At 38.5% G+C, this 13,244-nt stretch overlaps 1 protein-coding gene across 4 annotated transcripts in view; it reads right to left on the reverse strand.

The window, feature by feature from the left end:
* Positions 1-7,468: 7,468 nt before the first annotated feature.
* The window catches only part of LOC120301235 (complement factor H-like), a 99,317-nt gene continuing 93,541 nt past the window's right edge, over positions 7,469-13,244 (reverse strand). For all 4 annotated transcript variants that reach the window (XM_039328177.1, XM_039328175.1, XM_039328178.1 and 1 more), the window contains 3 exons: positions 11,294-11,476; positions 10,065-10,261; positions 7,469-8,272 (listed from right to left, as the gene is read on the reverse strand). In XM_039328177.1, coding sequence (XP_039184111.1) covers positions 8,243-8,272; positions 10,065-10,261; positions 11,294-11,476 — 410 coding nt within the window. In that variant the 3' untranslated portion in view covers positions 7,469-8,242. The remainder of the gene's footprint in view (positions 8,273-10,064; positions 10,262-11,293; positions 11,477-13,244) is intronic.

Raw genomic sequence — 13,244 nt, forward strand, 5'->3', positions numbered from 1 at the left:
GGACAACACCAAACTTTGTTGCAGAATTATCGGCTTTTGTGTTTAGAAGCCGCAATTTGTCCAGTTAATTATGCTGCAGTAACTAGTATTTGGCAAGATAAAAATGAGTCACCAACTGCTTTTCTCAGCTGACTGATAGAAGCTTATAAAGTAAACACAGGTTTTGATATGGAGGTGGCACACAATCACCCACTCTTAATTGAAAGATTTATCACCCAAAGTGCCCAAGACATAAAGAAAAAGTTACAATGCACAGAAGAGGCATTAGGGAAGAATATAGCAGAGATTATGGAAATAGCTCAGAAGGTGTTCCGTAACCATGAAAAGGAAGAATGTAAGTCAGATCAGAAAGAGAAAAAGAAGGTTGAAATGTTAGCAGTGGCCTTGGGGGGAATGTGTATTGGATCCAACCAATGTGCCATCTGTAAACAGGAAGGACACTGGCAAAGGGAGTGCCCCCAGAGGAATGGCCAACCTCGCCAGTATGGAAGAGGTTGACAATTTCGCCAGTATGGAAGAGGACAAGGAAGAGGATTTAGAGGGACTTCCCAAAGAGGTTGTAAGGGAAGCTTCAGGGGAAGAGGGCGTCCAGCCTATCCCAGTCAGATGGAAGAAAGAGAAGAAAACATGATCAGCTTATCCGACATGGAATGGGGAGACTGAAGAGGACAGGGTTCTATGACCCCACCCCCAGAGCCCATTGTTAAAATAAGGGTGGGGGGACAGATTGTCCCAATGTTAGTTGACATGGGAGCCACCAGATCGGTCCTAAATAAATATATTGGCAATCCATCAAACCAGACCATCCAAATTCAGGGAGTATCTGGAGAAATTCAATTTCGACCACTCCTGGAACCCCTAACATGCCAAGTGGGAAAAGGAATCATTAAATATCAATTTTTATATGTCCCAGACTGTCCAGTCCCATTATTGGGAAGAGACTTGCTAAATAAGTTAAAAGCAACCATTTCCTTTGACAATGGGAAACAATTAATTCAAGTGCGCCACCCAGTGGAAGAAATATGGTGCTTGATGATAGTGACAGAAGAAGAAGTAGGAGGTACTAAGTGGCTACAATTTAATGTCCCACTCCTGTGGACAGAGGATAACCCTCCTGGATTTGTGAAATATGCCATGCCCATTATGGTGGAACTAAAACCACAAGCATATCCTGTTAGAGTGCCTCAATGATATTGTACTTCAGAGGCTTCTATTGCCATTCAAGAATTAATCCAAAAATACTTGATAGCAAAAATCATTAGAAAAATTCAGTCACCCTGGAATACTGCAATTCTACCTGTTCATAAGCCCGACAGAGAGTGGAGACCAGTGCAGGATCTCCGCCTCATTAATAAATTGACCTTAACGCTACACATGATTGTTCCTAATCCATATATTCTTTTGAGTACAATACCTCCATCTGCTAAATGGTTTTCAGTTGTGGACTTAAAGGATGCGTTTTTCACCATACTTTTAGCTGAGAATTGTCAACCGATCTTTGCATTTGAATGGGCTAATTCAAAGACCAAGTTAAGACTCAATATACCTGGACTAGACTACCACAAGGCTTTAAGAATTCACCTACGTGTTTTGGTCAAGCTTTAGCCCAAGATCTTGCATATTTGAAGTTAGTCAGACAAGAGGACTGTTGCCTTCAATATGTTCTGATAACTGGACAAAACAGGGAGGATTGCTTTGAAAACATATCCAGACTGCTCCGAATGTTACAAGACTGTGGCTACAGAGTGTCCAAAAGGAAAGCACAATTAGTTCAAATGACTGTAATGTATTTAGGCTATGAGCTATCACAAGGACAAAGAACTCTGGGCCCCCAGAGAAAGTAAGCTGTGTTACAGATTCCCATCCCCCAAACAAAACAGGAAGTTAGAGCCTTTTTGGGAATTACAGGCTTCTGTAGAATTTGGATTTCTAACTTCGCTCTCACAGCTAAACCATTGTACTAAGTTTTAAGAGGACCAGAAAAGGAACCTCTTTTGTGGCAACAAGAGCAGACCCAAGCAATGAAACACCTTCAAGAAGCCTTTACTACAGCACCGGCTCTAGGGCTACCGGATATATCTAGGTCGTTTTCACTTTATGTTGATGTGAGACAGAATGTGGCTTTAGGAGTCCTTACCCAAAAGCAGGGAAATTGGAATTGCCCAATCGCTTATCTGTCAAAACAATTGAATATGATGGCGCAAGGGTGGCCACAATGTTTAAAAATTCTAGCAGCAGTTATGCTGTTAGTACAGGAGACAAATAAGTTAACCTTTTCTGCTCCAGTGGCTGTTTGTACTAGTCATTCCCTGTAGACAATTATTGACAATAAGAGACATTTATTGATTAGCAATCAATGGATGCATAAGATACAGGCCCTTTTAGTAGAAAATCCAAAAGTTACACTGCAACAGTGCTCTACTCTCAATCCGGCCACTCTTATACCAATACCAGATTCAACTATCCCCGTGTATAACTGCGTGCAAACAATAGAACTACAATATTCTTGCAGACCTGACCTTACGGACCAACCATTGCATAATCCAGACTTTTTTTACCGATGGATCCAGCTTTATGGATCATTGTACTTTCCACCACCAATCGGCTGGTAGGGTGGAACATGCTCATCGCATGATTAAAACCCTTACTACCAAATTTTGTTTGGAAACTCATCTCCATTGGCCAGACATTGTGCCTATGGTTTTGTATGCAATCAGACTGGCCCCTCACACTAAATTACAACTTAGCCCTTATGAGCTCATGTTTGGCCGTGCCCCTTGTCTATTTAAACCTGACAGTCAGGGCTGGCCAGACTTGGCTCATAAGGGGGGAATAGACCAACAGAAATTGTTACTTCAGTTACAGCTTCATAATTTAGCTGTTTCAAATTTGTGCCGTTATATGATGGAACAACAACCCCCTCCAGTGGTCACGGCAACACATGGGTTCATACCAGGAGATAGGGTATGGGTAAAACACTGGAAATCAGATCCCTTGAGCCCAAGATGGTATGGACCATATACTGCTGTCATGTTCTCTTTTGGCAGTGAAAACCTTGGAGGGAAAGTCCTGGGTCCACTGGAGTAGATTGAAAGCAGCTGTACCTGCTGATCCAGTAGCTTACAAGGTGGATAAAACTGACAAACCTTTAGTGTTAAAATTTACAAAAAATACACCCTGTCGAACCCTACTGGCAACGGGTTCTCAACACACGGTGTGAACATCAGATCTTGCTGAAACACTCCGGAAGCTGTCTCTCTATGCATAGTGGAAGACATGAGGATTCTACAGCTCATAATATCAGTTAGTTATTTAATATGGGGAATATACACACACATTCCTACACAAATTAGTGCAATGGCTACATGAGAGGTCATACCGCAGAAAGCCTCTAATAGAAAACTATTGAGTAGTACACACAAAGAAAGAAAAAAAAAAACACAGGGAAACCAGGATTGTCAAAACTGCATCAAGATTACAAAACAAGGAAGCCAGATAACTAAGACTTTGGTTTATCATACAATGAAACCAGAAGGGTGCCAAGATAGCTCCCCTAGCTCCTGTACATACAATAGAACTACATATAACGTTTGTAGAAAAGGGGTCCAAGATCAGTGTTATAACCTGAAGTCTAATCCTGATACTTGGGCCTTACAAATCTGAACACATACAACAGATAGGAGCTCTAGGGACCAGGCACTATTAGGGATCTCTCAATGAAAATCCAATCCACACTCCAGTTTTAGCGTCATCTTTGATGTTTGTAAGGCAGCTAATTATTGGGCTGCAATAGATGGTTGCAGAAGGATCAGTCAAATACACAGCTATATCTCAAACCATAAGTATTTGTGTCCACCAGATGGGTGTGCAGTCTCCACGGTCAGATGTAAGTGGTGGTCATGTATTAAGTGGCATACCCAAGATCCAAAGGAGATAGAGCACATCTTGTTTGAAAAGAATAATATAAAAGCAGACTTCTGTGGAAGGGATAACTGTAATTTGGTGACTCTCACAGTCAAGAATGGCAGTTGGTTCCTGGAACAAAATAAATGGGAAAGACGAAATTGGATGTTTGGGATAGGAATAGATGCCAACGGCTACGACCCAATATCAGAGGTAGAAATCAAAATTATAGCTGCAACCAAAATATCAGAACAAAAATCATTATTTTGGTCATATTATGAGGAAATGGAGAAACTAAATATTCCTGAAATACCTAGACATATAGTCAATACCTTTGTTAAGTTAGCTGAAGATATTGCCCATACTTTAGACGTGTCCAACTGTTTTGTGTGTGGTGGAACAAATATGAGAGAAAAATGGCCATGGGAGGCACAAAAGTTAAATTATACCAAGGTACTAGAAATGTCTGAGCATAGTAGCTTAACTTATACAAGCGGGAAAGATGGTGACTGGACTCTCACTTCCAACCTGGTAGGACATGTATGTTACTCAAGGAACAAAACAGAATCTTGCATAGCAGTAGGTAACCTCCTATGCACAGGGATTTGGGAAAATGGTAAATGGTCTGGAACCAACGAAACCACTACTATGGATCATTATGCAGAAGACTATGGCAGGAGGGTGGAAACTTATTGTAAAGTTTTCTTTCTTGCCTCATTTGTATTGTAATAAGCTAGTTAAATGGATTCATGGAGGAATGGCATTTGGAATGGTTGGCATAGCAAGTCCTGAACACCTTGGACCTCTATCTGATGGGAGGAAAATTTGTCTAGGACATTGTATTGCATGTCTTGTATAAGTAGCTGCATGCACACACCACCCACCCACACCCACACACCATTCAGAATCACACTGAGGCTATCCCTTTCACCTACCTTCAGTAAAGCTCCCCAGGCTGGTTCTTGCTGTATGTCATTAAGGCCTTTGCATGCATACCTTCCTGAAAATTCCAAGAGGGAGGGAACCATGGCTCCCTCAGGTGATTTACAATCCATATGCCCTCACTGAGGAAGTAGCAGAAAAGAGATTTCCAAACCCAAGCCCTGAATATGTTGCAGTAGTGGACTCAGAGTGGGAGTCCTAGGGCTTACTGTGTGCAATTTAAGAAATATTAATAGCACACTGACTAACCTCAGTTGGACATCACAAACCCTGGATGCACTAAACTAAGAGCTAAGGGAAGAAACAACCCTTGAAAATGGGCAACCAATGGTTATGTATTGAAGCAAACCAAGGCTGTGAAGAATTTTGGGAGGCATGTGCAAACCTGACTGGAACTCAAAGTGACATCAAACATCTAAAAGAATTGGCACAGAATATTAGCCATTATAAATTTCTGTTCGACCTAACATACTTTTTGCCCTGGCTTTAGACCTTCATGGTTGAAAGACTCCCCTTTTGGGAGCCACTGCAGGGATCTTTTTCCCACACTTACATGGCACAAAGGGGTAAAGATAGCAGCCCCTCCAAAGAAAGAAATATTTTGGGGAATATTTAAAAGGCAGAATATTATATTTCCCCAAAGGAAAAAATCTCAGGCAGAAACCTCCCAATCCATGTCTTTCTGCCCCAAGCAGAAACCAGCTCTGTAGAAATGCAGATTTGATCATCTTGGACTGGACCCTGAAGATTTTTCTTTCAACACAAGTATCTTACTCACAGAAAATTTTATGAATCCTATTAAATAGTAATATGTGAGCATTGGTTTCCTGAGATGGCTCCCTTTATTAGCCTTTGCCTTTGCTATCCCCATTTTACAGGAACGGGAATTTACCATCCTGCTTCTTTCCTGTAATTTGGTAATACCTTTTCAGGTGGTATCAGGGGAATAGTCTCTCCTACAACTATAGTTTTGAGTGTTTTCCTGTCACATTTCTTCTTCTGCAGTTTATACATTTCTGAAGTTGGAATGCAACCTATTTTTTTAAACTAGGCGTTCCTGTATTCAGGAGCTCCAAAAAGCTTTGGGCTTGAACTTTGGTTCTCTTTCTTGCTATCCTGGTCTTCTTACATGTACCCATCTGCATGGTGGGTTCTGTGCTAAAAGAGGACCTCAGAAGTCAGGTGGAGCTTTGCTTAACAATAGCAGTCTCATGCCTTCCTATGGGAGTTCAATATTTGGTCATCAGTATCTATTTACATATATATAATATACCCATTTGCAGCTTCCTTCTTCCTTTCTTCTTCCCCTTCTATTTATTTCTCTTCTCAGCTAAAAATCCATACATTTCCATATCACATTTCTGTATTCCAATCATGGGAGCCAAGCTTTTGCATTTACAGGTAGTCTTTATGACCATTCATTCAGCAACCATTCAAAGCTGCAATGGCACTGAGTAAATTGAATCTCCAGTGGTCCTCAAAGTTCTAGTTGTCACGGTGTCCCAGGACTGTGATTTCCTATATTCCCTGCAAGCTTCCCACAAGTAAAATCAGGAACCTGGCAGGAAGTTGGAACACACATCCTAAGAGGTTCATGAGTTGCACTAGGGCTAGGCAAACAGCTGGCACTAGTATGTGCATTTCAATGTATATTCCCCTTGGTGTGCCTGTTTACGCTCTTGTAATCCCTTTCCCTCAAATCAATGCAACTATAAACATTCTCTTCTTGCTAATTATTCCAGCATCAGAGTAAACATTCCAAAGGGTTGGGAACAGAATAAAAGGCTACAAGATCTTCCCCTTTATCTGGCTTCCTTGTGAGTCCCTTCATTTGGGCTTACTAGGTATATGGGGTCATATTCATCTGATGCTATACAGCAGACATGTCAAACTTGCAACATCATGTGATGTCACACAATGTATAAGGCTGTTTTGCCATTGCTGGCAATGGGGTGGGTGTGGCTTCCACGTGACACGTCCAGCCCGCAGGCCGGCAGTTTGACATTCTTGCTTTAAAGCAAAGGGAACTGAAATAAAATCAAACATAGTCACATGATTTTTCACTTAGCAACTATTTTTTGTAACAACTGAATTGCTGGTTCCAATTGTGGCTGCTAAACAAGGATTATTCCATCAGCTGCATCAGCTGGCTGACCTAAACTGGCAAATTAATTAATGCAGATATGTCAAACTCGCAACATCATGTGACATTGCATGACGTATTGGAGCTTTTTCTCCATTGCCAGCAATGGGGTGGGCGCAGTTTCCTGGTGACATGTCTGGCCCACAAACTGGCACTTTGACACCCCTGAATTAATGCTTAGAAAAGGCCAGTGAGATAATATCTTATACTTCTGTATAAGTTTCCACCAAACAGCTCTATCACATTCAAAAAGGACACATCAAATTCCTTATGAAGTCCCCTTCACTTTGTTCATTAAAGGAAGCATAGCCTTGTTAGTCTATGGTAAACCAAAAATGAGGAAATTGTTAGTTCAAACACTTGCTACAACACTCACTTTGAATGGGTTCATTCTTAGAACAATGAATCAATCATGGCAAATTCTAGCCCATTCTGTGTTAAATAACAGCTTTTTTAGGAATGTAGTTTGGAAAGCCCGTGCCAATTTCTAAACTTTATTTTAATCTTTAATTACTTATAAATATATAATTTTGTACTATAAAAACAAATAAACAAAAACAAAGCAAAACAAAAACAATTATAGAAATCCATCTGGCCGAACCTCCATCAGATTCTGAACATCAAAGTAGATTAGGCTATTTCCAGAGCCACTCTTTCTGGATCTTGGATTAGATTGTGAACTGGAGTATTAAATGTATCTTTACAAAATAAACTAAAATTGTGTGACAGTAAAAATCATTTATGGATTTTTTTATTTTTTAAAGAGCTTAACACCTCTATATGTAAAAACATCTATTTCAATGATCTATTGTCATTGCTTTAAAAATGGCTGCTGATTGATAATTCAGATTAATCAAATGTTTACAGCTAAAATATATATAGAAAATAATCTACATTCTTCACTCCAGATGCATTTAAAAAATGTATTTATAATGTTACATTATGAGGGTAGAGGTTCGTTCTCCGAGCTTGTGTGTTGGTATCTGAATATTTCATTACCAGGCTAGGTAACATCTTCAGCGGAGTTTAGGGGATGTTATATATAATGTTACATTATAGTATTTTATCTGCTTAAAGAAGGTCTAGAAATTTATCCTTTTCCCAGTAATTACAGTTGGTAAAATCTGTCTTTTACGGAACAGGCTTTGAGGTTTGGATCCACTGTTTATAACTGTATACAATCCAGCTTCATGTGAACATATTAAAGAGAATGATATATGATTTCAGACACTCATCTTCTACTTCAACGATGCTCTATATGTTCTCTTGTTCATTTACTTGGTTCTGTAAAATAAAATGTGAACAGTAAAGAAATAAATTTGCATTTGTACATTTTATGTAATTCTTTTTTAAACTGATTCATCTGATCTTCAGCAGAATGCAGCCTGAAATAATTTTAAGATATCAAACTACATGGACAATAAAATTCTGAAATGTCAGCATTGCTATTTTTTACATCAAATGAATAAAACTATTCAAGTGATTCAAAAACTGTAGACCATTTTATCACTGAGCAATTTCTTTTTTTTAGATGACTTTTGACACAATCAAATGTAATAACCTTTAATAATTTATTAGGCATTCTTGATCTTTTGGGAAATAAATGGTACTCAGAATGAATCTGAATGAATCTCACTCCGAATAGGATTTGGGAATTAGATGTTACCAAACTTTAAATCATCCTCACAGGGGATACATTTGAGGAAAGATGGAACACAAATGCAGCGAATAAACAAATTCCCATTATCCTCAGACAACACGGCCAATAGAAGAATACTGGGAACTGTAGTCCAGCAAGGCCAAGAAAGTCCTCATTTTTTATCAACTAAGATGTTCTAATAAAATGTCCGCTATAGAAATATTTGATATTTACATGTAAATCTCAACAGAGATTTGTATTTCACTAATACCATTATTCAAATGCAAATCCTATCATATAATAAGATTTCTGTTATCCAACCTAAATTCCTTCCATTCAGAGCAATGGGAAAGAAGAACTATGTGGACTGGGATCAATAGAATTTCATTTAGTGATGGATAATCAATCAATATTGTCCAATTCGTTTCAGAGGATCTTCTTGTTCAATCTATTTTTCCATCTATTCTAAGCTTAGAAATATTTCATGGGATGCCTTACTTTACATGTAGTAAATAATGTATGGTTACACAGACCTGGTGGTACAGTGGTTTGAACGCAGTATTGCAGGCTAATTCTGCATTCCCTTTGCCAGGAGTTTGATACTAACCAGCTCAAGGTTGACTCAGCCTTCCATCCTTCCAAGGTTGGTAAAATGAGGACCAGATATTTGGGGGCAATATGCTGAGTCTGTAAATGGCTTAGAGAGGGCAGTAAAACGCTATGAAGTGGTCTAAAAGTCTAAGTGCTATTGCTATATTAGTATTAGTGGTTACTAATTCAATTAATTTTATTTTTTGCTCTGGTCCTGTGGCTTCTGACAGGTATTTATAAATATGCATGTAGACACATGAGTAAGTGAGTAAGAATATGCAAGTTTAAAGAGAAGGAGAATATTTCAATATTTCAATATCAATGCAATAAATAAAGTAGAATGTATAGGTGTTTATTTGGAACCATTCATTTTGAGGCCACTAAATTTGTTGCACTCAGGCCAATGAGTGCAAATAGCTCACTGGGTTTAAAGCAGAGTTTCCACTCATTTCACCCCCAGCACAGAGAAATCTCCTGGTATTCATCCTGGAATCTGTCTGGATTCAGCAAAAGACTAGAAGAGATGAAATGCTGGCAGATTCAGCATTCCGTGCCCCATTCCTCATTATTTTTAAGTATTACCCCCCCCCCCCGTTCCCATAGTGCTTCTCTCCCATTGCTCTGAACGGAGGGAATTTTATTTAGATCATAGGAATCTTAAGAAGTGTTCTGATTTAGAAGAATTGCAGAAGACCAAGTTACCTCAGAATCTATTACATCTACAACTTTAGCTGCCAGACTTTTAACTATTTTAAGTGATTTTTTTAATGCATAAATAAATATATAGAAAAGGGAAAGAAATGTTAATATTGGTAGATGAAAATATTTTTCTAAAAGTATACATACAGGAATGCAATGCGGATAGTCAAATTCCCCATTCACACAATTAACTCTTAATGCGCCAGAATTTGGATGTAGTTTATGGCGTCTTATACATTCAAATTCAACGATATTTCCATCTGCGGAATATATTTTATCTCCATTGATCCACTTCAGCCTTATATTGTGTTGTCTCATATCTTCTTCACTTGCTGTACAAGCAGCTGCAGAAGGACACAGATCAAATGACATATAGAAAGTTTGAAGTATTCATTTGATAAAACAATTAAAGTTTAGGTTAGAAATTTTATGTTTCAGTTGGATAAAATGATTAGAGAGCTATGTAAAAGGATTTTTCTCTTTCTTTGTCCCTCCCTTTTCCTTTTGTCTTTCAACTATTATCCGTCATGAACTAAACTACCTAACATACATAAACCTCTTTTAAGCAAGACAATGTTACATGTGTAAAAGGAAGAAGAAAAATGTTTTAGTCTCCTTCTTCTTGCAAATTTCCTCATACTGAAGATCTCAATTAGTAGAAGACCACTTTCAGGCAACTTCTCTTAAAATGTCACCTTATATCTTCTTTTTCAACACTGACTAATCAGGGTAGACGTGATTAAGTCAAAAGAGAACTGTCTGCCTCCATATATAAAATGCCTATTTAAAAAACAGTAATTTTAGTTCCCTAGAGATTCAAGTTTTGCTATCATTCAAAAAACAAAACAAAACAAAAATCCCATGGGATTGTTGGGAAACATGGCTTTTTGTAAGTTTTGTTCAAGGAATGATTGATTGATTGATTTATGACGATGATGATGATTAGAGTGCACTGTGTTCTCAGCTGTGAAATACTAAGAAAAAGAAAATCTACATACTGAACTCAAGTAAACTAAAAACTGAATTTTTACAAGTTCTTTTCAATCATGCCATTGAATAAAAAGGTATCTGTAATGAAATGTAGCTTAGGGAAAGCAGAATTTCAGCGGCAAGTTTACACAAAATGAGGACAACATTTGTAAATGGTGGAAGATTTTGTACAATTGTCCATTATTAGGCAGTTTCTCCCTGAGAGATTTACTTTATCTTGCTTCAGAATACTACAGCTTCTAATTCCATTACAAGGCAGTAAAATACCTTCTGACATGAACATACTGACATAACAGCTCTGATGTCATGAAATTTATTCCATTCCCAAAGTACAATATTTATCTATAAAGAATAAATCCATAAAGAATTATAGATATTAGTTATACCTCTACATGTTGGTGTTTGTGACCAATGACCATTATGACAAGTCACTCTGGGAGAACCTTCCATTGTATAGAGATTTTGGCACTGATAAGTTACACTTTCAGACTGGAAATAGTTTGCCTTGGGTGAGTCCACAATGTCTCCATTCTCCACAGGAGGTGGGCGTCCACATTTCCCTCCAATATCTATAATACATACAGAATCTATTGAGCATAATTACAAATATTATAGTTTATAATATAATATGCTCATGATTACATATATTACAGTGTACGCACACAAAGAATGTTTTAACATACATAAGAAATTACATTGTAAAGTATACAAATTCTTATTTTTAAAAAGCAACAATGTCCTACAGCTTATTTAACTGATAGGCAGAAAACAATTATCAGTGTTGTCCCTAGTATTGTCTTTCAACTTTAAAACATATTGTGTTATTAGTTTCTTAATACTTTAAGTCAGATCTGTGTTAAAATGAATAGCAATTGCTTTGGGATAAACGGCACAAGGCATTCTTAATTTTATTACCCTTTTTCCATTAACAACTGTTCAAATCTTGTACAAATAAATTGTGTAGTTGTACTGGATGTTATGCCATCCATGTTAGTATTGAAGTGATGGGACAGCTTACAAAACAATAAAAGCAAGAACATTAAAAAAATTATAAACATTAAAATTAATAGAGTACATAATCAGTACACTGGTGGAATCTTTTTTCTTAGCCCACCAGTCATTTCCAGTGTAAAATGTCCCATCATGGTTCCAATTGGCCAATTGGCTGAGCCAGTTTTTAAGGCAAATCCAGAAGGCCTAGAGGATGAGGGTGTATTTTGCCTTCAGCAGCAAGATTTTTCTAGATTTTTTTTTGGGGGTCGGGGAGGCATAGCAGAGAAGTCTCTTTTACTAGATCCTGCTAGCCAAAGTTCCTTGACTGAGAAGGTCTGCAACATGTTCCTTTTGCAGGAAGGAGTGGGGTGGGTCAATCCCATTGGGGTGAGACAGTCTCCCATACCATGAAGGGCTTTAAAGATGATGTCTAACCCACTGAATTTGACTCAGAAGCAAACCAGCAACTAGTGCAACTCATATTACAGCAATGTTACATGTACCATTGAACAGGCATTGTGAATCTAAGAGAACCCATAGGTTGTACACAGGATCTGTCTAGGGCAGTGCAATCCCATCCAGAACTGAAGATGTTAAATGCCCAGATCCCAAAGCTCCAAGCAGCCATAGCAACACAGTCTTATCAGGGTTCATTTGAAGCCTGTGGTTCGCCCATTCAGACACCCACAGCATCTAAGGAGGGGACAGCATAATGTTTCTTTAAAGTCCCATGCATGCCCCCTTCTGCAGTGATGCATTGATCACCACCTGGAGGTCACCATCATGGAGATTTTCACCAGCCAGGAGAGACATGGATTTAAAATGCAGGTAGTTGCATTGACAGCATTGAGAACCCTGTCCTAACAAGATCAATCTTTTCCCAGATAACTGGGTAAGCGATCTCTAATGGCCCTGCTCTATGTTTGAGAATGGATACAAGCAACTTTTTCCATCAGGTGTTCCACAAATTCCTCCACATGACCCTGAAGATGATCACCCAAGTCCTCCTTTCTAAGAGGAACCCTATCATCTTAAGTATGGCCATTGGGTGATACTCTACAAATGAGATAAGAGCAGAAAAATAATGTATTGTTTCACCACTCTTACCACCACAAAGCTACCTTAACAACAGACTCTGATCTGTGTCCTTGTTTTCCTCCCGTGCCTCTCTAGACATCTCTTGACCTTTTTCAAATCCTTAACTCCTCCATGAATCATGGAGAAGGCCAGCAGAGAAGGGTTAGAAGAGGCTGCATGGATGTAATCCTATCCAAAGCATCAGCCATATTTTGATTCCAGAGCATAATCAGAGAATTGGCAGGATCATGCAATAGAATTCCCAGG

The sequence above is a fragment of the Crotalus tigris genome, unplaced genomic scaffold (genome assembly GCF_016545835.1).
Source record: "Crotalus tigris isolate CLP2741 ecotype Arizona unplaced genomic scaffold, ASM1654583v1 scf7180000024372.1857965, whole genome shotgun sequence".
In the NCBI taxonomy this organism is placed as follows: domain Eukaryota; kingdom Metazoa; phylum Chordata; class Lepidosauria; order Squamata; family Viperidae; genus Crotalus; species Crotalus tigris.